The sequence below is a fragment of the Schistocerca nitens genome, chromosome 7 (genome assembly GCF_023898315.1).
Source record: "Schistocerca nitens isolate TAMUIC-IGC-003100 chromosome 7, iqSchNite1.1, whole genome shotgun sequence".
NCBI lineage: Eukaryota > Metazoa > Arthropoda > Insecta > Orthoptera > Acrididae > Schistocerca > Schistocerca nitens.
In genome coordinates, this window is record NC_064620.1 from 108,026,099 (window position 1) to 108,052,202 (window position 26,104).

At 42.0% G+C, this 26,104-nt stretch overlaps 1 protein-coding gene across 1 annotated transcript in view; it reads right to left on the reverse strand.

Annotated features, from left to right (window-relative positions):
* LOC126195027 (dipeptidase 1-like) overlaps positions 1–26,104 on the reverse strand; it is a 397,993-nt gene that overhangs the window by 71,880 nt on the left and 300,009 nt on the right. Inside the window, exons 8-9 of the mRNA XM_049933467.1 lie at positions 18,382–18,469; positions 6,699–6,774 (exon numbers count right to left, since the gene is read on the reverse strand). Of these exons, the coding sequence (XP_049789424.1) occupies positions 6,699–6,774; positions 18,382–18,469 (164 nt within the window). The remainder of the gene's footprint in view (positions 1–6,698; positions 6,775–18,381; positions 18,470–26,104) is intronic.

Below are 26,104 nucleotides of genomic sequence, written 5' to 3' on the forward strand. Positions count from 1 at the left end.
TGCGGTAGCGTTCTCGCTTCCCACGCCCGGGTTCCCGGGTTCGATTCCCGGCGGGGTCAGGGATTTTCTCTGCCTCGTGATGGCTGGGTGTTGTGTGCTGTCCTTAGGTTAGTTAGGTTTAAGTAGTTGTAAGTTCTAGGGGACTTATGACCACAGCAGTTGAGTCCCATAGTGCTCAGAGCCATTTTTGAAACACGTTGAAGGTTAGCTAGTGAACTGATGTTCTCACCGTCAATGGGCGATTCGACCTCACAAGACATTTCACTCTTTCTACTCAGTAATCTGGTCTTGAGCAGGAAGGCCTTTCCAAACCAGCTGAATCTTCCACTTCTCCTCGACCGCCTAAAAAGGACGTGGCATCTGAATATTTATTGGGGAATGTTCCCCAGATGCTCATACTTTTATCGTCAGTCCTCTTAGATCCCTTGACACTGCCCAGTCTCGAGAATACTCACTATATTCCCTTCTGTAAAATAAACAGAGTCATCCCAACAATTGATGAAGCAGATGAATAGGAGTCAGCAAGCAGGATAACATGCTCCAAGTTACTGGGTGACCTGGAAGACGCTGCTCAAACAGTTCAGTTCAGCTATGTTTAATCTTCATACAATTGCTAGTGTTGGACGGAAACGAGTCATTGTAACACATCATGCATCTTTCCACCCGGTAATCTCTTATGGAATAATTTTCTAGGGAAACCCATCCTACAGTAAAAAGTGACAACACTAAATCAGGCAGTAAGAAAAATATAGGCCATTCACTCGAAGTCATCTTGTAGGTACCTCTTCAAGGGGTTGTCCATTTTACACCATCTTCACAATGAACTCTGAGGTGACAAAAGACATGGGATGCCTCCTAACGTCGTGCGGACCTTCTTTTGCAACTCGACGTGGCTCGGGCTCAACCATTTGTTAGAAGTCCCCTGCAGAAATATTGAGCCATGTTGCCGCTATAACCGTCCATAATTTCGAAAATGTTACCGGGGTAGGATTTTCTGTACGAACTGACCTCCCATATATGTCCAATAAATCTGTGGGATTCACGTTGGGTGATCTGCGTGGCCAAACCATTCTCTCGAACTGTCTACAATGTCCAAACCAATCGCGAACAGTTGTGGCTCATGACGTGACATCTTTTTTTAGGTACTCGAAGTCTACAATTGGCTGCAAGCGGTCTCCAGGTAGCCGAACATAAGCATTTCCAGTCAGTGATAGGTTCAGTTTGACCAGAGGATCTATTCCATTCCGTGTAAGCACAGCCCACACCACTACGGAGCCACCACCTACTTGCACAGTGCCCTACTAACAACTTGGGTCCCTGGCTTCCTGTGGTCTGCGCCACACTCGAACCCTTCCATCAGCTCTTACCAACTGAGATCGGGACTCATCTGACCAGTCCACGGTTTTCCAGTCGTCTAGGATCCAACTGATACGGTCACGAGCCCAGGAGAGTCGCTGCAAACGATGTCGTGGTGTTAAAGCCACTCGCGTCAACAGTCTGCTGCCATAGCCCATTAACACACCTAACGGATACGTTCGTCTTACGTCCCACGTTGATTTCTGCGGTTATTTCACGCAGTGTTGCTTGTTTATTAGGACTGACAACTAACTCAAATGCCGCTGCTCTCGGTCGTTAAGTGAAGGCTGCTGGCGATTGCATTGTCCATGATGAGAAGTAATGCTTGAAATCTGGTATTCTCGGCACACTCTGGACACTGTGGATCTCGGAACATTGATTTCTTAACGTCTTCGTCCGCAGCTCGTGGTCGCGCGGTAGCGTTCTCGCTTCCCGCGCCCGGTTTCCCGGGTTCGATTCCCGGCGGGGTCAGCGATTTTCTCTGCCTCGTGATGACTGGGTGTTGTGTGATGTCCTTAGGTTAGTTAGGTTTAAGTAGTTCTAAGTTCTAGGGGACTGATGACCATAGATGTTAAGTCCCATAGTGCTCACAAGGGAACCTGCACATCGCACTCACCTCAGATTTAGTTATAAGTTGGCACAGTGGATAGGCCTTGAAAAACTGAACACAGATCAATCGAGAAAACAGAAAGAAGTTGCGTGTAACTACGAAAAAAATAAGCAAAATATACAAACGGCGTAGTTTATGCGCGAGATAGGCAACATCAAGGATAGTGTGAGCTCAGGAGCGCCGTGGTCCCGTGGTTAGCGTGAGCAGCTGTGGAACGAGAGGTCCTTGGTTCAAGTCTTCCCTCGAGTGAAAAGTTTAATTTTTTATTTTCAGACAATTATTATCTGTCCGTCCGTCCGTCCGATGCGAGTTAACAGCGCCGTAGTATGGGGACGCTACACCTAAACAAACATCGAAACACACGACGTCAGTCGACTACAGCGCACGGAAGAGAGAGTATTCCTGCTAACGAGGCTCCCTGGATGGAAGTTGACTGTTCGCTACTTTTGACGAGAGTGCATTAAATACGTGAGATGTATTCCGCGGGCAATATGAATCCAGCAAATATAGCTCGCGACTTCAATAACAATCGCACGGTTTTGCGGGGCGGTCGCAAAACACAGACGCTAAACTTATTGCAGTGAACAGAGACGTCAATGAACGAACGGACGGATCATAACTTTGCGAAAATAAAGAACGTAAACTTTTCAGTCGAGGGAAGACTTGAACCAAGGACCTCTCGTTCCACAGCTGCTCACACTAACCACGGGACCACGGCGCTCCTGAGCTCACATTGTCCTTGATGTTGCCTATCTTGCGCATGGACTACGCCGTTTGTATATTTTGCTTATTTTTTTCATAGTTCCACACAACTTCTTCCTGTTTTCTCGATTGATCTGTTTTCAGTTTTTCAAGGCCTATCCACTGTGCCAACTTATGACTAAATCTGAGGGGGGTGCGATGGGGAGGTTCCCTTGTCAGAGCCTTAACGTCTTCCGAATTGAAATGTCCCATACGTCTAGCTCCAACTACTATTCCGCGTTCGAAATGTGTTAATTCCCGTCGCGCTGCCATATGAACGTCGCGAACCTTTTCACGTGAATCAACTCAATACAAACGACAGCACAACCAATTCACTGTCGTTTTACACTTTGTGTACACGATGATACCGCCATCTGAATAGTGCATATCGCGATTCCATGACTTTTGTGACCTCAGTGTAATTAAATTTTCACGCCTTGAGAAACGGGTTGTTGTAGGACAATAAAACTTTGTGGAAACATTTGTAAGCACACGCCGAAGAGAAATAACGAATAAACCATTGACAGAACACATTTTAGTTTCAGCATGAGGGGGTAACATTTGTTAATTAGGTACCATGTTTACGTTACAGGTTACAAACGTTGCTACATGTGACGACTATCTACACTCCTGGAAATGGAAAAAAGAACACATTGACACCGGTGTGTCAGACTCACCATACTTGCTCGGGACACTGCGAGAGGGCTGTACAAGCAATGATCACACGCACGGCACAGCGGACACACCAGGAACCGCGGTGTTGGCCGTCGAATGGCGCTAGCGGCGCAGCATTTGTGCACCGCCGCCGTCAGTGTCAGCCAGTTTGCCGTGGCATACGGAGCTCCATCGCAGTCTTTAACACTGGTAGCATGCCGCGACAGCGTGGACGTGAACCGTATGTGCAGTTGACGGACTTTGAGCGAGGGCGTATAGTGGGCATGCGGGAGGCCGGGTGGACGTACCGCCGAATTGCTCAACACGTGGGGAGTGAGGTCTCCACAGTACATCGATGTTGTCGCCAGTGGTCGGCGGAAGGTGCACGTGCCCGTCGACCTGGGACCGGACCGCAGCGACGCACGGATACACGCCAAGACCGTAGGATCCTACGCAGTGCCGTAGGGGACCGCACCGCCACTTCCCAGCAAATTAGGGACACTGTTGCTCCTGGGGTATCGGCGAGGACCATTCGCAACCGTCTCCATGAAGCTGGGCTACGGTCCCGCACACCGTTAGGCCGTCTTCCGCTCACGCCCCAACATCGTGCAGCCCGCCTCCAGTGGTGTCGCGACAGGCGTGAATGGAGGGACGAATGGAGACGTGTCGTCTTCAGCGATGAGAGTCGCTTCTGCCTTGGTGCCAATGATGGTCGTATGCGTGTTTGGCGCCGTGCAGGTGAGCGCCACAATCAGGACTGCATACGACCGAGGCACACAGGGCCAACACCCGGCATCATGGTGTGGGGAGCGATCTCCTACACTGGCCGTACACCACTGGTGATCGTCGAGGGGACACTGAATAGTGCACGGTACATCCAAACCGTCATCGAACCCATCGTTCTACCATTCCTAGACCGGCAAGGGAACTTGCTGTTCCAACAGGACAATGCACGTCCGCATGTATCCCGTGCCACCCAACGTGCTCTAGAAGGTGTAAGTCAACTACCCTGGCCAGCAAGATCTCCGGATCTGTCCCCCATTGAGCATGTTTGGGACTGGATGAAGCGTCGTCTCACTCGGTCTGCACGTCCAGCACGAACGCTGGTCCAACTGAGGCGCCAGGTGGAAATGGCATGGCAAGCCGTTCCACAGGACTACATCCAGCATCTCTACGATCGTCTCCATGGGAGAATAGCAGCCTGCATTGCTGCGAAAGGTGGATATACACTGTACTAGTGCCGACATTGTGCATGCTCTGTTGCCTGCGTCTATGTGCCTGTGGTTCTGTCAGTGTGATCATGTGATGTATCTGACCCCAGGAATGGGTCAATAAAGTTTCCCCTTCCCGGGACAATGAATTCATGGTGTTCTTATTTCAATTTCCAGGAGTGTAATTCACGACGGCCTGGAACCGCGCTAGAGATATCGTTTCACACTTGTTCGCAGCGCTTTTCGGGCGTTGGACCACAGAATCTTCAGCTGCCTTGACACAGCTCGTGAACTGCTTGAAGACCGGACATTTGTGGCACAATTGGCAGTCTGCCTCTCCCATGAGCAATTCCCGAATCGCCACTTAATTCGAATTTACAAATTATGTTCTTCAGCGGAGGCGCGGAAAGAGGACCTCTCCATATTTCTTTAATGCGTTGCTACTCGCAAAGAGCAGCGGTGCTGTTGCTGTTCCTTTGATAAAACAGCTCAAGCGCTGTTCACCTTGTCCGGACTCATACTGACTGTCTGCGACTTTTATGCACTCGAGAGTTTGTGTTTCAACACTGCGTAGCCGTACCAGCACTGGCGTCTAACATCAAGGGATGACATTAACACTATTAGCAACACAAATCCAGCAGCTTACAGTCTGAAAATCCGTCTTACTAAGTTGGGTACCCATCCGTTAAACAGTTTTCGTTTTTGTTGTTTCAAATTGCGGGCAACCGCATCCAAAATTCCACATTTTGAAAGAAATAATCCACACTGTCTGTAGAATAATTTTTATTAAAAGTCACGACAGGCTTCGCACCACTATAAGACGCATCCTCGGGTGATGCAGATCTTTTTAAGAAGTCCTCGCCGAAAGTTAACTGCCTTGTAGCCATTCCCCACAATTCACCTAAAGCTGCAAACAAATAGTGCACCAAAAGCGGCAGTCCGTATGTAAAACGGAGGGGATAGCGGAACCACGCCACAAGCAGAAAAGTGGTTGGTTGGTTTGGGAGAAGAGACCAAACAGCGAGGTCATCGGTCTCATCGGATTAGGGAAGGACGGGGAAGAAAGTTCGCCGTGTCCCTTCAAAGGAACCACCCCGGCATTTGCCTGGAACAATTTAGGGAAATCACAGAAAACCTAAATCAGAATGACCGGACGTGGAATTGAACCGTCGTCCTCTCGAATGCGAGTCCAGTGTTCTAACCACTGCGCCACCTCGCTCGATAAAAGTGGTTGAGTGGCAGCAGGCAAGGCAGTTCTGCTATCCCCTACGTTTTAAACATGAGCAACCGCTTTTAATGTGCTGTTTGTTTACAACTTGACGTGAACGATGAGGAGCGGCTATAAGGCAGTTACCTTTCGGTGAATCTTTAAAAAGAGTCTTTTTCACATGAGAATGCATCTTCTGGTGGCGCGAAGCCGATCATAAATTCTAATAAAAAGTATGCTACAGTCAATGCGGATTATTTAAAAAAGAAAGAAATATAGTCTTTCGCCTACGCTTGCTCGGGCAGCCAAAGTTTAATTATAACCACGCTGTGTACATTCGCTAATGAAATTCGTTGTAACTAATCTATTATATTTTGAGAAGAATAGTGATGTTCGTACCTACAAAAGCAGAAAAGAAAATAACATTTATTACACACTATTGAAGCTGACAGTGACTGAAAAAGGAGTGCAGTGTAGATCAACAACAATTTTTTGTTGTTTGTCCATTAACATAAAATGAGTGACAAGTAACGAAGCAAGTTTGAAACCTAACCTATAATCATTGGATCTGTACAACTACTATTATTTAAAAACTCGTAGTTGGTAAATCTATTCTTTAATGTTAAAACCAACCATGTTTACATTTCCTGCAGACTGATTCGTTCCACAACACCACAGTAAAAAAAACCGTTAAACTGATCTATGGGGCATGTACCTAACTAACTTCAGACACTCTCAACACTTCTATAGAAACAGCGGCAAGTTAAAACTGTTACTGACTCTAGGTCACGAGACAGACAAATTGCAGTGCGAAGGGGGGAAACAGTGTTTTCAGTTCATGCACGGTGTTACCAGTCTCATTACTTTCCTAGACAACTCATATAATTAAGTTTTGCGTTAAATAATATAAGTAACTCACATTGAGACGCCGTCGAAGTCGCTGCCAATGCCTACATGGTCCACTCCGGCGACGTTGCGAATATAGTTAATGTGAGCTGCAACAAGCCAGAACGAAGTCTTTTCAGGACGACACATGATACTGTACCTTGTTGAAAGCAATGCATCTTACATCAGAATAAAACTTCACAGTTATCAAGGAAAACAAAGTTAACACAGCTGAAATCAAATTTGTATCTACTTTTGCCATGAGTCTTTATTCTATTTAGTAATAAACATATTTTATGTGTATTTAGATAAGCTAAGGTTTTGTGTTATTCTTGGATATTTGTGTGTCTAGGTGTCCGCACTGGGGGCAAGAGGGGGCACTTGGCCCGCACCTGGAAACTCAACAATTTTTTTCTGCCTGGGGTCTATTTTCGAAAAAATGGAAATTCAAATTTAGAGATTAATAAAAGAATTTTTAATGGAAGCAAGGTCACTGGTATGCTCAGTTCAGTCCTGTGGAACAGAAACGTAATGAGCAGAAGACTCATAATTAAGACGATATTAGAAAGTACAATCGTGTGTGGAACAGAGACCTGGACAGTTAGCAGAGGCATATAAACGAGCTGGTAGCATCAGAGTAGAAGATTAACAAGAATCTTAAGGAAAGACCACGTGAGGAATACAGAGATGGTAAAAATAATGGAAGTGGAAGAAAGAATATGTAATGCGATGGATCGAAGAAAATAACAGGTGTACGCACATGCACGAAGAATGATGGAAGAAAGAGTACCAAAACTAATACTGGGGTGGGAAACTGAGGGAAGATGAAGAAGAGAACGACCCATAACTACCTCGATTCAAAATGTACTGATGACAATGAGAAGATCTGATGCAGAATAAGAGGGTGCAAAAGGCATAACTACTTGGAGGAATATCTTGAACAACTAGTTCGAGTACCTGTGTAATATTCATTGCAATTTGTTCTGACTGTATTGTAATATTGGAGAGAAACCTTTGAGTTGAGGAAAGTCTAAAAACTAAATGAATAATTCGTGACAACCTAAAATTATTGGGGTATTAATATAAATATTTTTGTGATTAACTCGTTGAATACCCTAGAATTAATCATGAAAGTTGTGGAATTTAAGGTCGTTAAATGAAATGCCGTACCTATTATTTGTATTTCTTACGGGTGTATATTCTTAGTTTATACAAATAAAATGTGCTTATTAGTTTGCTATCAGGGTATTCTACATAAAATGATGGAACGGATATATTTTAATCTGTTAACTCTAAGCATAGCAGTAACGCTTCTTATTTACTGTCTGATGCAGTCACACACAATTTCCTCAGCTACGTATTGTGGTCCTCAGTCCGAAGGCTGATTTGAAGCAGCTCTCCCCGCCAGTCTCTCTTGTGCATAACTGTTGGCTCCTACATGCATCTGAACTTGCTTATTGTCTTCTCCTCTTATTGTACCTTTACAATTTTCATCTCGTACATTTTATTTCATTACCAAACTGACGATCCTTTGATGCCTCAGGATGTGGCCCATAAAAAAATTCTTCTATTTACTAAAGCTGTTCCATAAATTTGTTTTTTTTTTCCCAATTCGGTTCAGTTCCTGTTTATGAGTTGCTAGATCTACCCAACTGATCTTCAGCATTCTTCTGCATGACTATACTTGAAAAGTTATTCTCTTCTAGTCTGAACCGCTTATCGTCCTCGTTTCATTTCCATGCAAGGTTACAAGCCATAAAAATACCTTCAGAAAAGGCTTCCTGACTTCTAAATTTACTATGATGCTAATAATTCCTCTTTTCCAGAGACGCTTTTCTTGCTGTAGCCAGTCTGCATTTTATACACTTTCCACTTCAGCCATTTTAATTTTACTTTCCTCTATTACTTCTAGCTTTTCATTGCCTAGTCTAGTTTCCTTAGCATCGTCTGATTAAATTCCACTACATTCCATTAGTCTTGTTTTGATTTTCAAAACACTCAAACGGTACTGTTAGTACTCTCCATTTAAATCATCTGCATGTCAATGATATTAGAGTGTCACGAAACATATTGTCCTGGTGCTCGTGGCATAACAAGAATTTTTCTATTTTAATACTCATGGATACGGCTTTTGGATATTTATCTGTGTTCAACTTTAATGTGTCAGACCTCTCATTTCCTGTCTATAGCCTTCCATATATGTGTGACTGCATAAAGTTTGTATGTGATGGGCTATAGAAAAATGAGGGGCTAGCCAAAGCTTTGTCCAAATATAACCTCTAACAAGAACTAAGCAACGGGATTGCCTGAAGACTTCGGAAAAGGTCGGCAGAGTCGGGAGCAGAGGGTGTCCGGTGGCTACAGCCAATAGGAGAGGTTGACTTTCGGACAGTTTGAACAAGGAGAAGTTGTCTCTGGAAGTCAGCCGTGCTGTTAGACGAAATGGCTTGAAGTGTCCTGTTGTGGAGCTCTTGCTGATATGGTGACCAAAAGGTATAAAATTGAGTTATCGTGCATAACGTTCGCAATGGGTGCTGAGTCAATGGTGTCAGGGAAGTGCTAGACGGCTGTTTAATTATCGCAATTTTGATGGTATGAAGTAACTGGTAAATCGAGGTTATGACCGCTGAACGAAGGAAGATTCGGTTTAACGTCCCGTCGACACCGAGGTCATGAGAGACGGAGCGCTAGCTCGGTTTGTGTCAAGGATAGGGAAGGAACTCGGCCTTGGCCTTACAAGGATACCATCCCGGCATTTGCCTGGGAGGATTTTGGGAAATCACGGAAAACCGAAATCTGGATGGCCAGACACGTGTTTGAACCGTCATCTTTCCGAAAGCGAGTCCAGTGAGCTAACCTCTGCGCCACATGACTGTTGTAGATCCTGCGAAACTCGGCTCGCTCTGTTCCTCCATGACATCCACAGCGTAGCAGACAACGGTGCTCAGGTCGATGCCGTGTTCCTTGATTTCAGGAAGGCGTTTCACAACTTCACGAATAAGCGTTTAATGAAAAAAAAAAGGAGATTACGGGGCATCCGAGCAGACAGGAGATTGGGTTCAAGTCTTTCTTGCAGACAGAACTCAACACGTTACTCTTAATGGAACGAAATCGACAGGTGTAAAGGTAATACCCGGAGTACCACAGGGAAGTGTGATAGGACTGTTGCTGTGATATAGTAGAAAGTGTTGAATGCTCTTTAAGGCTATTCGTAGATGATGCAGTTGTCTATACCAAAGTAGCAAGGCCAGAAGATAGTAAGAATTTGCAGAACGACCTTCAAGGAATTGATTATTGGTGCAGGCTCTGACAGTTGACCCTGAACGTAAATGAATGTAACATATTTCACATACATAGGAAAAGAAATCCACTACCTTACAGCAACACTATTAATGAAAAACAGCTGGAGACAATGTCTGCCGAAAAATATCTAGACGTAACTATCCAGAGCGACCTTAAGTGGAACGACCATATAAAACAGTGGGAAAAGCGGACACCAGACTCAGATTCATTGGATGAATGGTAAAGATATGTAACTTATCCACGAAGGAAGTGGCTTATAAGACGATTGTCGTTCATCTATTTTGGATCCGTGTCGGGTAGGACTGATAGAGGAGATACAGAAGACCCAACGAAGAGCGGCGCGTTTCGTCACGCCATCGTATAGCTGGCGAGAGAGCGTTACGGAGATGCTAAACAAACTTCACTGGCAGACGCTGCAGGAGAGGCGTTTTGCATTACGGAGGGATCTATTATTGAAATTTCGGGACACCACTTACCGACAATCATTCTTCCCACGCACTATTCGCGAGTGGAACAGGGTTATAGAGATCAGGTAGTGGTACAGAAACTGCACTGCGCCACACGCCATTAGGTGGCTTGTGGAGTATGATGTAGATGTAGTATGAGTGTCGGACATCAACTCTGCAGCCTTTTTGTTGATTAATGGAGAGTAAAATTTCTTTCTTTCGCGGAAACACGTCGAGATCTTGCATTATTAGCGAAGTTTTGTGGAATAAGGTTGAATTTTATACAAGTTTCTTTGCAAAGTGGTGACGAACACATGTTCGCACCAAATCTGTGAGTGAAGATTAACAAACATAAATTCAAAGTGTTGCGGGTTGTTAATCATCTTGCCGGCCGAAGTGGCCGTGCGGTTAAAGGCGCTGCAGTCTGGAACCGCAAGACCGCTACGGTCGCAGGTTCAAATCCTGCCTCGGGCATGGATTTTGTGATGTCCTTAGGTTAGTTAGGTTTAACTAGTTCTAAGTTCTAGGGGACTAATGACCTCAGCAGTTGAGTCCCATAGTGCTCAGAGCCATTTGAACAATTTTTTTGTTAATCATCTTATATGTGTGTTAAAGAAATGAGAAGCCAGGACAGAGTATTTTCATTGAACTGTTGTTGTTGTTGTTGTGGTCTTCAGTCCTGAGACTGGTTTGATGCAGCTCTCCATGCTACTCTATCACGTGCAAGCTTCTTCATCTCCCAGTACCTACTGCAACCTACATCCTTCTGAATCTGCTTAGTGTATTCATCTCTTGGTCTCCCTCTACGATTTTTACCCTCCACGCTGCCCTCCAATGCTAAATTTGTGATCCCTTGATGCCTCAGGACATGCCCTACCAACCGATCCCTTCTTCTAGTCAAGTTGTGCCACAAACTTCTCTTCTCCCCAATCCTATTCAATACCTCCTCATTAGTTACGTGATCTACCCACCTTATCTTCAGCATTCTTCTGTAGCACCACATTTCGAAAGCTTCTATTCTCTTCTTGTCCAAACTAGTTATCGTCCATGTTTCACTTCCATATATGGCTACACTCCACAAATACTTTCAGAAACGACTTCCTGACACTTAAATCTATACTCGATGTTAACAAATTTCTCTTCTTCAGAAACGATTTCCTTGCCATTGCCAGTCTAAATTTTATATCCTCTCTACTTCGACCATCATCAGTTATTTTACTCCCTAAATAGCAAAACTCCTTTACTACTTTAAGTGTCTCATTTCCTAATCTAATTCCCTCAGCATCACCAGATTTTTTATTTGACTACATTCCATTATCCTCGTTTTGCTTTTGTTGATGTTCATCTTATATCCTCCTTTCAAGACACTGTCCATTCCGTTCAACTGCTCTTCCAAGTCCTTTGCTGTCTCTGATAGAATTACAATGTCATCGGCAAACCTCAAAGTTTTTACTTCTTCTCCATGAATTTTAATACCTACTCCGAATTTTTCTTTTGTTTTCTTTACTGCTTGCTCAATATACAGATTGAATAACATCGGGGAGATGCTACAACCCTGTCTCACTCCTTTCCCAACCACTGATTCCCTTTCATGCCCCTCGACTCTTATAACTGCCATCTGGTTTCTGTACAAATTGTAAATAGCCTTCCGCTCCCTGTATTTTACCCCTGCCACTTTCAGAATTTGAAAGAGAGTATTCCAGTTAACATTGTCAAAAGCTGTCTCTAAGTCTACAAATGCTAGAAACGTAGGTTTGCCTTTTCTTAATCTAGCTTCTAAGATAAGTCGTAAGGTTAGTATTGCGTCATGTGTTCCAACATTTCTACGGGATCCAAACTGATCTTCCCCGATGTCCGCTTCTACCAGTTTTTCCATTCGTCTGTAAAGAATTCGCGTTAGTATTTTGCAACTGTGACTTATTAAACTGATAGTTCGATAATTTTCACATCTGTCAACACCTGCTATCTTTGGGATTGGAATTATTATATTCTTCTTGAAGTCTGAGGGTATTTCGCCTGTCGGATACATTTTGCTCACCAGATGGTAGAGTTTTGTCATGACTGGATCTCCCAAGGCCATCAGTAGTTCTAATGGAATTTTGTCTACTCCCGGGGCCTTGTTTCGACTCAGGTCTTTCAGTGCTCTGTCAAACTCTTCACGCAGTATCTTATCTCCCATTTCGTCTTCATCTACATCCTCTTCCATTTCCATAATATTGTCCTCAAGTACATCGCCCTTGTATAAACCCTCTATATACTCCTTCCACCTTTCTGCCTTCCCTTCTTTGCTTAGAACTGGGTTGCCATCTGAGCCCTTGATATTCATACAAGTGGTTCTCTTCTCTCCAAAGGTCTCTTTAATTTTCCTGTAGGCAGTATCTATCTTGCCCCTAGTGAGACAGGCCTCTACATCCTTACATTTGTCCTCTAGCCATCCCTGCTTAGCCATTTTGCACTTCCTGTCGATCTCATTTTTGAGACGTTTGTATTAATTTTTGCCTGCTTCATTTACTACATTTTTATATTTTCTCCTTTCATCAATTAAATTCAATATTTCTTCTGTTACCCAAGGATTTCTATTAGCCCTCGTCTTTTTACCTACTTGATCCTCTGCTGCCTTCACTACTTCATCCCTCAGAGCTACCCATTCTTCTTCTACTATATTTCTTTCCCCCATTCCTGTCAATTGTTCCCTTATGCTCTCCCTGAAACTCTCTACAACCTCTGGTTGTTTCAGTTTATCCAGGTCCCATCTCCTTAAATTCCCACCTTTTTGCAGTTTCTTCAGTTTCAATCTGCAGTTCATAACCAATAGATTGTGGTCAGAATCCACATCTGCCCCTGGAAATGTCTTACAATTTAAAACCTGGTTCCTAAATCTCTGTCTTACCATTATATAATCTATCTGATACCTATTAGTATCTCCAGGATTCTTCCAAGTATACAACCTTCTTTTATGATTCTTGAACCAAGTGTTAGCTATGATTAAGTTTTGCTCTGTGCAAAATTCTACAAGGCGGCTTCCTCTTTCATTTCTTCCCCCCAATCCATATTCACCTACTATGTTTCCTTCTCTCCCTTTTCCTACTGACGAATTCCAGTCACCCATGACTATTAAATTTTCGTCTCCTTTCACTACCTGAATAATTTCTTTTATCTCGTCATACATTTAATCTATTTCTTCATCATCTGCAGAGCTAGTTGGCATATAAACTTGTACTACTGTAGTAGGCATGGGCTTTGTGTCTATCTTGGCCACAATAATGCGTTCACTATGCTGTTTGTAGTAGCTAACCCGCACTCCTACTTTTTTATTCATTATTAAACCTACTCCTGCATTACCCCTATTTGATTTTGTATTTATAACCCTGTAATCACCTGACCAAAAGTCTTGTTCCTCCTGCCACCGAACTTCACTAACTCCCACTATATCTAACTTTGACCTATCCATTTCCCTTTTTAAATTTTCTAACCTACCTGCCCGATTAAGGGATTTGACATTCCACGCTCCGATCCGTAGAATGTCAGTTTTCTTTCTCCTGATAACGACGTCCTCTTGAGTAGTCCCCGCCCGGAGATCCGAATGGGGGACTATTTTACCTCCGGAATATTTTACCCAAGAGGACGCCATCATCATTTAATCATACAGTAAAGTTGCATGTCCTCGGGAAAAATTACGGCTGTAGTTTCCCCTTGCTTTCAGCCGTTCGCAGTCGCAGCACAGCAAGGCCGTTTTGGTTAATGTTACAAGGCCAGATCAGTCAATCATCCAGACTGTTGCCCCTTCAACTACTGAAAAGGCTGCTGCCCCTCTTCAGGAACCACATGTTTGTCTGGCCTCTCAACAGATACCCCACCGTTGTGGTTGCACCTACGGTACGGCCATCTGTATCGCTGAGGCACGCAAGCCTCCCCACCAACGGCAAGGTCCATGGTTCATTTGTAAATTTTGGCCAGTTTGTTTGTGACTTGTACTGGAGCTAATGTGCTTGTCATGTGTGTGTGCGGAATCTATTCTGAGTCCACGTCAGGTGTCAGAGTATAATAAAGTGTCTTAGTGCTTTCTAAAAGTGATTCTAAGGAATTTTATACGCTTTTCGCGAGAATTTTCGTACGATTTTAGCTTGCTTCTTTGTAAGCAAGGTCAGGCCAGAAGTTCGCGTGGTACCCAAACGAGAGGGAATCATCTACATCTACATGATTACTCCGCAATTCACATTTAAGTGCTTGGCAGAGGGTTCATCGAACCACAATCATACTATCTCTCTACCTTTCCACTCCCGAACAGCGCGCAGGAAAAATGAACACCTAAACCTTTCTGTTCGAGCTCTGATTTCTCTTATTTTATTTTGATGATCATTCCTACCTATGTAGGCTGGGCTCAACAAAATATTTTCGCATTCGGAAGAGAAAGTTGTTGACTGAAATTTCGTAAATAGATCTCGCCGCGGCGAAAAACGACTTTGCTTTAATGACTTCCATCCCAACTCGCGTATCATATCTGCCACACTCTCTCCCCTATTACGTGATAATACAAAGCAAGCTGCCCTTTTTTGCACCCTTTCGATGTCCTCCGTCAATCCCACCTGGTAAGGATCCCACACTGCGCAGCAATATTCTAATAGAGGACGAACGAGTGTAGTGTAAGCTGTCTCTTTACTGGACTTGTTGCATCTTCTAAGTGTAATGCCAATGAAACGCAACCTTTGGCTCGCTTTCCCCACAATATTACCTATGTGGTCTTTCTAACTGAAGTTGTTCGTGATTTTAACACCCAGATACATAGTTGAATTGACAGCCTTGAGAATTGTACTATTTATCGAGTAATCGAATTCCAACGGATTTCTTTTGGAACTCATGTGGATCACCTCACACTTTTCGTTATTTAGCGTCAACTGCCACCTGCCACACCATATAGCAATCTTTTCTAAATCACTTTGCAACTGATACTGGTCTTCGGATGACCTTACTAGACGGTAAATTACAGCATCATCTGCGAACAACCTAAGAGAACTGTTCAGATTGTCACCCAGGTATTTATATAGATCAGGAACAGCAGAGGTCCCAGAACGCTTCCCTGGGGAACACCTGATATCACTTCAGTTTTACTCGATGATTTGCCGTCTATTACTACGAACTGCGACCTTCCTGACAGGAAATCACGAATTTAGTCGCACGACTGAGACGATACCCCATAGGCCCGCAGCTTGATTAGAAGTCGCTTGTGAGGAACGGTGTCAAAAGCTTTCCGGAAATCCAGAAATACGGAATCAACCAGAGATCCCCTGTCGATAGCGGCCATTACTTCGTGCGAAAAAAGAGCTAGCTGCGTTGCACAAGAACGATGTTTTCTGAAACCATGCTGATTGCGTATCAATAGATCGTTCCCTTCGAGGTGATTCATAATGTTTGAATACAGTATATGCTCCAAAACCCTACTGCAAACCGACGTCAATGATATAGGTCTGTTCAAAAATGGTTCAAAATGGCTCTGAGCACTATGGGACTCAACATCTTAGGTCATAAGTCCCCTAGAACTTAGAACTACTTAAACCTAACTAACCTAAGGACATCACACACACCCATGCCCGAGGCAGGATTCGAACCTGCGACCGTAGCAGTCCCGCGGTTCCGGACTGCAGCGCCAGAACCGCACGGCCACCGCGGCCGGCTTATAGGTCTGTAGTTCGATGGATTACTCCTACTACCCTTCTTAAACACTGGTGCGACCTGCGCAATTTTCCAATCCGTAGGTACAGATCTATCGGTGAGCGAGCGGTTGTATATGGTTGCTAAGTAGGGAGCTATTGTATCAGCGTAATCTGAAGGGAACCTTATCGGTATACAATCTGGACCTGAAGACTTGCCCGTATCAAGCGATTTGAGTTGCTTCGCAATCCCCAAGGTATCTACTTCTAAGAAACTCATGCTAGCAGCTGTTCGTGTTTCAAATTCTGGAATATTCCATTCGTCTTCCCTGGAGAAGGAATTTCGGAAAACTGCGTTCAACAACTCCGCTTTAAGGGCACAGTCGTCGGTAACAGTACCATCGGCACTGCGCAGCGAAGGTATTCACTGCGTCTTGCCGCTTGTGTACTTTACATACGACCACAATTTCTTCGGATTTTCTACCAAATTTCGAGACAATGTTTCGTTGTGGAACCTATTAAAGGCATCTCGCATTGAAGTCCGTGCCAAATTTCGCGGGTCTGTAAATTTTAGCCAATCTTCGGGATTTCGCGTTCTTCTGAACTTCGCATGCTTTTTCCGTTGTCTCTGCAACAGCGTTCGGACCTGTTTTGTGTACCATGGGGGATTAGTCCCATCTCTTACCAATTTATGAGGTATGAATCTCTCGATTTCTGTTGCTACTATATCTTTGAATTTGAGCCACATATCGTCTACATTTGCATAGTTAGTTCGGAAGGAATGGAGATTGTCTCTTAGGAAGGCTTCTATTAACACTTATCCGCTTTTTTAAATAAAATTGTTTTGCGTTTGTTTCTGGTGGATTTGGAAGAAACGGTACTGTGCCTAGCTACAGCGACCTTGTGATCACTAATCCCTGTATCAGTCATGATGCTCTCTATTAGCTGTGGATTGTTTGTGGCTAAGTGGTCAAGTGTGTTTTCGCAACCATTTACAATTCGCGTGGGTTCGTGGACTAACTGCTCGAAATAATTTTCGGAGAAAGCATTTAGGACAATCTCGGAAAATGTTTTCTGCCTACCACCGTTGCTCCCTGCCTGCCTACGTCGTTTGTTTCAGTCCCTTGTTGTGGAATAATAACCCATCAAAACTAAATTCAATATTTCCTTTCAGACTTCAAATTTCTCAGTTAGATTTCACCAGTCCACCATAGATTGTTTTGCCAAAACGATATCAACTATGGTGGCTATTTCGCTATTGCAGAACATAACTTTTGTATTTGCCAATGTGCAGTTATACAAAGTCCCACATCATCTCCGTTTTATTCGCTTTCTGACAGTGCAAGCTGATGCAATTAGTCGAATACCAGAGATCCTCGTCTTCGTCTACTAGCCGCTCCGCAGTTTTTGTAGTTACGTTTCTACCTATTCTCATTTCTACTGCTTTGGTCTTCCTTTGGTTTACTGCCGATACTCTGCGAGTCACAGCTAACATTTAACATGAAGATGGCTGTTGGCAGTTCGTATCTCGTTACTGAAGTCCCCGTAGGCTGCTTGTCGAATCCATCTATTACTTCGCTTCCTGGGTCTAGACTTTGATTTGGAACTCTTTGTAATTGTGTATTGTTAATTTGGCCTCCGTGAATCGGTGCTGGTTTGAGCTCATACTTCTTACACTCGTAGTGTTTCTCCGTGTTTTCGACCATCGACTTAGCGGCGGTCCTGGTTTCCACACGTTAAATGGTTTGCAACCGTGGCCTGTTTAGTTGGCATCAGGCTAAGAGAAGAAACATTCCGTTTAATCAGTCATGTAATTCTTGGTCACTTTCACAGAGGATAGCAGTGGAATCTGTCATTGATATCTTTCGGCTAGAATTTTAATCTCTCTCCGTATGTCAAACTGCCTGGGTGTCTCGCACATGTCTTTCAACTTTGCTCTTGTCTCTGCTGTGCATGATCTCACCACACCTAGTAATTTCCTGATACCATTTTCTCTCACGATGTTGTGCAAGATTAGATTGTGGACAGGATAAAATGTATTGGAGTAATGCATAAATATTGAACAAAAACGGAGAACTAGATTGTAAGTAGCCTTTTGAAAAGCTTCCAATAGGTGAGCTGAGTTTAATTAGTTTACGGGGAAGCGTATCCAGAAGTACTGAGGCAATATGCCGTGAAAATTTTTGCGGCTGCTACGTTAGCTACTTGTGTGGTTGTTGAGTTGATGGTTGGTAACAACGGGAGGTATCCTTAACACTAAACAGAGAGACAGAGAAAGAGACGAAGGAAGCGTTTTTAGCAGTGTTCGATGTTTACTTACCCACAACGTCTTCTATCGTGCCTCTAGCACCGTCATTGCGAAGGTACGCCGAGTAGAAGTTGACCATCACAATGCCTCCGTTTTGGGTCTGAAACAAAATGATTCACACTAATTGGATGATACGGTTTTAAAATAGCCTCTCATTCCCTACACTTGGTGTAAGGCAGAGTAAACGATATAGCACCACAACATGAACTTCATTAGACTTATGAGATTTTTCATGTTCAGAAAAGTATGATTATAAAAATCACCTATTTCTTATTGTGAACTGAGTAATTTAAGATTTAACTGTTGTAAGAGACGAGGTATGCGCTATATGCGCTGCTTGCAATAGGCAAGGCATAGGAGAGTCTCTGACCAGAGAGCAGTATGTCGTTAGTTGTTGCTTGTCGCTAGTCTGCGCTTGTCTGCGCGTGTCGACTGTAGTCTTGAGTAGTCTGCGTGAGTCGGCGGTAGTCGGCGCGTGTCGGCTGTCTGCTCTGCTCCGGACTCTGGTCAGGACTCTGGAGGATGAGTATTGTAGAAGGTAAAGAAGCAGCCTTGCGCATATCTAGTAATGTATATTAATTGTCATTTAATTTCTTTCAATAAAAATGCCCCAATAATAATTTTCATAATATAAAGTAATTTTTTTTAAAAATACATTCATTTCAATTTAAAGATTTTATCTAGTGAATAATTAATTCCTTTAACGAGTCACAAAGCAAAGGCCAGCATTGCACGAAGCTGTGCCGAAAACTTTTATGTAAGAGCAGATATATTTGCAGTTTTTATTGAGGTAAGAATTTTTGCCTTTCTTTCATTCAAAATGCAGGGCCGAGGCGCAGCGTGGCTGTCGTCATAAAATTTACCAGGTTACTAAATTTTTTTATTATTTTGGTGTTTAGGAATTTTTCTGTTTCGAACTTAACATTAAATGAGAAAAGAATTTTGTGGGAACATTAAATGTGAATGCATTTCTGCACACAGATTATAAATGGGAGCCAATTTTGTTCAGAGGTTACAATGTTAAAAAACTCATTTAATTATTATTTTTGTGGGGAGTTTACGCTTGGTTCATTTTCATTTAATTATAATAATTTTCATATTAACAGAATCTTCCGTCGGTTCTTGGTAGAACAACATTATAATAATAAATGAAAAGCACCAGTTTGCTTTTGTTCTACAATATTATTTTTATTGCTAACCGGTTTTCGGCTTGCAAGGCCATCTTCAGACATTTACTGAGTATTATCACCAAAGAAGTTAAATGTTAGCAGACAACATTGGAAGAGAAGTAACACATCTAGAGTGAAGTAGAAACATACAGTGAGTAACATCTTTGCAATGAAATAGTAAAAACTGAACAGTACATAAATAACAATGGAGTTGACAGGAAAATCTTTAGCACAAAATAGGAATAGCATGCCTACATAACAGTTTCTATTAATAAACAAAACTAATGAAATAAGATAAAATTAGTACTAGACAAAGCTGAATCAAGAGGTATGAAACATGGAGAGTGATACACAACCAATTAAAAAAGAAGAGACAGTTGTCAATGTAAATACACAGTACACAGGGAACTTAAACAATATCAATAAGATAAACAGAAATTAGTAAATGCAGGAAAATTGAGGTGTTTGAGGGAACCTACAGTTTGTAAGTGTGATGGTACTGCATTTTAACATTAACACTATAATCAAAGCAGTGGCTGTATACCAGTTTACATTAAATAAATGAGCAAAGTAAAATATGAACAGTATTTGATGAGACAACTACAAGGGGAGTTAAACATGGACAGTAATACAAGTACAAGTTAAAAGCAAACCCTTAACTATTGAAACTACAGTATATGTGGAATACAAAGACAACTGCAACAAATAAAACAACTTAATGAATACAGGGAAATGGGAATATGTAGGAAGAGAGAGTGTGGGAAGTAATGAACAACAAAGATGATTATATGAAGTTTAGGAGAGGGGAAGTGTTGAGTTGTGTCTGGTCATTTAGGATGAGATCTGGACTGTGAGCAAGATGTTTGTTAATTTCCAGGGCTTCCAGCAGGTTGAGTTTATGGCCTTTGTTTGCTAAGTGGAGTACATGGGACACTGGCTGATAGTTGTGACCCTCACTCAGTACATGCTCACCAAATGCAGAGTCTGAATTCTGCAACCTCCAGCTGCATTCATTTTCAGCCAGCCTAGTTGATATGTCTCTGCCTGACTGACCAATGTAAAATTTGTCATAATCAGAACAGGTGATTTTGTATACCCCACTGTTGGCTAATAACTGGATCTTGTCTTTGCTATTAAAAACACACTGGGCTGTAGTGTTCCTGACATAGTAGGAAACCCTATACTTGCAGGATTTCAGTGCTTTGACTACAATCTGTGATACCTGACCTAGAAACGGTAGAGTACACCATTTTTTGCAGACAGTGGATGGGGAAGCAGGTGGGGCATAAAGGAGGGGTATAATTTTCTGTTTTTGTTTCCTGTGCAAGACGTGGTCAATAAGAACTGGTTTGAAGCCATTGGCTGAGGCAATAAATTTTATTGTATCTGACTCTGCTTTAAAATCATCTCTGGACATGGGGATGGATATGAGATGGTGTACCATTGAGTGGAAAGCTGCATGTTTGTGAGCTATGGGGTGTTGTGAGCAAGAAGGTATTACTGTGTCTGTAGTTGTTGTTTTTCTGTAAATTTTGAAACAATGTGTGTGTGTACTGATGTCAATGGTGACATCTAAGAAGTTTATGGATTTGTTGCCAATTTCCATAGTGAACTGGATATTTTTATGTTGACTGTTTAGGTTTTTCAAGAATGTGTTGAGTTGTCTTGTAGTACCAGTCCACATACACAGGACATCATCTACATATCTAAACCAGTATTTGATGTTTGCACTCAAAGGTTCTGTTTTTAGAAAATTTTGTTCAAAATGGTCCATAAATATTTCAGCCAACAGTGGACTAAGAGGGGAACCCATAGCTAAGCCATCTAATTGTTTATAAAGAGTGCCTTGGAACTGGAAATAGTTCTGTACAAGGCAGGTCTGTGTGGCCAGTCTCGAGTCATTCAATTCCACAGGATTGACATTAGACTTGTGCATCAGCTCTATCAGAATGTCAATACATTCTACTACTGGTATGTTAGAAAACAAACTGCTGACATCAAAGGATACTAATTTATCACTGTGTGAGACAGATATACCTTTTAACTTGTTTACCAGGTCCACAGAGTTTGAAATACCATGCTTTGGTTTGAATTTAGTCTTGCTCTTAATTAGGACATCAAGTTTACTGGCTAGTTTGTAAGATGGAGCAGTGAATGATGATACAACTGGGCGAATAGGCACATCTTGTTTATGCAGTTTAGGAAGCCCGTACATTCTAGGAGGCACTGGGTTCATATTAGTTAACAGTTTTACTTCAAATTCAGAGAATATGCTTTTGCATGAAATGATTGCATATTTAACATCCTCTTTGAACAATTTAGTAGGGTCTTTCCGAAGGAACTTGGAAGCCTGTGGTATTCAGAAAATCATTAACTTTATCCACATAATCACATTTGTTCAAAAGCACAATACTGTTGCCTTTATCAGATTTTGTGGCAACGATACCTTGGTGTTGTAATTTGTGTTTTAAGGACTTGAGGGTGTGAAAGTCAATAGACCGTGTGATGTTACACACGAATTTGGTTTCGTTCTTTAGTACATTGGCAACTATATATTTTGCAGTGGTGTCTTTCGTTAAGGTATATTCAATATCAACTTTCATAACATCCAGTAGTTTTTCTGATGGAGGGTGGGGAGGAGCATATTTAAAACCTTTTTCAAGCACTTTTTGTTCCTTTGGGGACAGAACCAAGTTCGATAAGTTAATTACACGTTGCGAAAAATTTTGTTTACAGTTTGAGGTTAGAGGTTCACTCACCTTCCTAAACATAGATAATTTCTTGTTCTGCCGCAAAAATACGTCGTGAATAAGATCACTTACACTTTGACGAACTTCTCGATCGAAAACATCGAACTCACACGGGTGTAACTTAGATGTGATAGCCATATGTACCACTTTTAGATGTGTACACACATTGTCACGAACACGATACCATTTCTTCATTTCTTCCTTTATCCACGTGTATCTTGCGACGTCAACGGCTTTGTTTGCTGCGGCGGATGTTCCTCTTGACTTTATGGAGACGTATTTTGGCGTAATTTTGCGTTGCAGACACTGTTTGCTAAACCAAATGTGTTGTGTTGATTTAGCTTTTTGTCTCAGTAATCTACTATAAAAGACGGATAATTGTGCTGTTGTGGCACATTTTATCATATTAACAGAATCTTCCGTCGGTTCTTGGTAGAACAACATTATAATAATAAATGAAAAGCACCAGTTTGCTTTTGTTCTACAATATTATTTTTATTGCTAACCGGTTTTCGGCTTACAAGGCCATCTTCAGACATTTACTGAGTATTATCACCAAAGAAGTTAAATGTTAGCAGACAACATTGGAAGAGAAGTAACGCATCTAGAGTGAAGTAGAAACATACAGTGAGTAACATCTTTGCAATGAAATAGTAAAAACTGAACAGTACATAAATAACAATGGAGTTGACAGGAAAATCTTTAGCACAAAATAGGAATAGCATGCCTGCATAACAATTTCTATTAATAAACAAAACTAATGAAATAAGATAAAATTAGTACTAGACAAGGCTGCATCAAGAGGTATGAAACATGGAGAGTGATACACAACCAATTAAAAAAGAAGTGACAGTTGTCAATGTAAATACATAGTACACGAGGAACTTAAACAATATCAATAAGATAAACAGAAATTAGTAAATGCAGGAAAATTGAGGTGTTTGAGGGAACCTACAGTTTGAGAGTGTGGTGGTACTGCATTTTAACATTAACACTATAATCAAAGCAGTGGCTGTATAACAGTTTACATTAAATAAATGAGCAAAGTAAAACATGAACAGTATTTGATGAGACAACTACAAGGGGAGTTAAACATGGACAGTAATACAAGTACAAGTTAAAAGCAAAGCAAACCCTCATAAGATTTCACAGACGTTTGACCTTTCTTTGACCATTCATGGTCGTTTTACATCTTTGGGCGGGTTTAGTGACATCTCTGAACAGTCAGAGGGACTGTGTCTGTGATACAATATCCACAGTCAACGTCTGTCTTCAGGAGTTCTGGGAACCGGGGTGATGCAAAACTTTTCTAGATGTGTGTAATTCCCAATGTCTTAATACAGGTCATATCACTTATCCCAGTGTTTCACACGTATATCTTTTCGCCCCGTTTGTGCGGAGAACCTTCTCATTTCTTATCTTATCTTCCCCGCCTCAGCCCGTTGCTAAATCCAACATCAACGTTACTGGAGCACCTCAGCGTCTACCTGCACGAGTCGCTGTTAAGAACGGTCCTACGACGCAGTAGTTTGTTGGAATGCAATCGATTCAAATGTCCAGCTCATCGGCGAGTGAATTTGGTGCATTGTGATCGGCGCATGCACCCTATCGAGGGACTCGCATTCGGTAGGACAACGGTTCAAACCCGCGTCGGGCCATCCTGACTTAGGTTTACCATGATTTCACTAAATCGTTTCAGACAAATGCCGGGATGGTTCCTTCTAAAGAGCACGGCAGAGTTTCTTTCCTACCCTTCTTTGATCCTATGGGACCAATGACCTCGCTGTTTGGTCCCCTCCCCCAAATCAGCGCACCCTATCAAGGGTCTGCCCCATAGCGCAACGCTACAAGTCACAGGTGTTTCCAGTACCAACCAGTCTCTTCCTTACACATCATAGCCCAAACCATAGGGAAGAATTTTCGGTTGAGTACACGTTTCTTTTACGGAAACCACACCAGTACCACATCTGCCAATAGCAGACGTACTGACGAAACAATCAATACCTAATAAATCAAGCAGATAACAAAATCTAAACAAAAGAGCAATATAATCCCCAAGTCAGCAGATAAAAAACGTAAAGGAAGATCGGCAGGTTGCGCGCGTGAACAGGATCAGAGCATACTGAAGAAGACCGTATAATGATTGTACTGCAAACCGTTAATATTTTTGCAGAAGAAGTTTGTCCGCAGACATAGGTCTAAGTTATTCATTTAAACTCACAAGAATTTCTAACTACTTGTATTTTTGCGTACCTCTTATGCGGTCAACTAAACACCACCCATTTAAACTCACAAGAATTTCTAACTACTTGTATTTTTGCGTACCTCTTATGCGGTCAACTAAACACCACCAATTTTATGACATAAAACAGCATGTACAATAGTTCTCTGCTGTCAATCACATCTTGAGCAATATTGCGCACGATTTTGATCACATTTTGTCACTATACCGAGAGGAAGTACAATTGTCTTCATCGGAAACTACTTATGAATTTGGTTTCTATTCTGCGACAGCCTAACTTTCAGTGCAAGGGAAACTATAAAAAATCTTCTGGCGGATTGAAGCAATCAATTGGCTCCTGAGTCTTACTCGCATGCGTCAGTTCAAAAACAAATACCCAAGCAGACGTCCTTCTGCTTTGTCAGCGTTGGTGTGGGTTCGTAGAGGTTATGAGTGCGCCCATGAGAGCATTTTTTTTTTTTTTTACTAATTCAGGAGTGTTTCGACTGCTTTGAAGCTGTCTATGATATTTTCCTATTTTGTGCTAATATTTGCATCACCACACAGCTACTTCACTCAATATTATAATGAACTAGGGACGCAAAAGGTATTTTGGCGTTTTTAAGCTTCCATCGTTTACCTTTCTACTGTTGCTTCCAGATCCAGCGTAATTATACCTGGGTGGCTGCTAACCCATTACTTCTTATGGGAAAGCAAAAAATAAATTTAAAATTATGTTAAGTGACAGTTTCGGTTGCAAACTGATTTTTATTTGCAAAAAAACGCATTTCGCCTGGTTAAGGTTTCCTCAGATTTGTCTAAAAGAAAAGCAAGAGCATTGATGTAATTATATACAATCACAAATAAAGGACCGTAGTTCTAAGATGCGTTAAAGTAAAAAAAGCTATTTAAAAAAATTAAGAAACTAATTATCATTCACGAAAGGACATCAAAGCAATGCATATCACAGGCTGGTAAAGCAGTTAGAAAGGTGGTAAAAACCGTATAAATGGAAAACCATCAAACAAGATGGAATGAAAAAAGAAAGCCAGTTGTATAGACTTAAAATCGGAAAATTTATGAAGGCAAAAATAAAAAAGGAGGAGAACGGGCACAGGCAAATAAAGTAACGGAAATTACTTTGAAGTAGTCACAGCAGTGAGGCGAAGTGCAGCGTAGAGCTAGATTTACATCAAATAAACCTGGAGAGTATGTGACTAAATTGTCTAGTAGACGGCCACATTGAAAGTTGAGTGCAGAGGAAAGCCATGTTTCTTGCTCTCTTACAGCTCTACGTCAACAGAAGGCTTAAGACAACAAAAAGTCGCTACAAGGAATAAGTACAAGTCATTAGCCATCACATTAACAATCTATGATAGCGTGTGGGATAATAATTCAAAATGCTTAGAAATTAAAAGAGCATAAAAAATAGAAATACTATAAAAATTATTCTTAAAAAATCTTTATTAACTTGTAAACCACTTCTAAGGATCACGAACTTCTATTAATATTTACAAAATGACAGCACAGAAACGTCAAAACGGTAAGCAATAAAAAGATTTACACAAACGATCTCGGCGAACTTGATTTTTTAA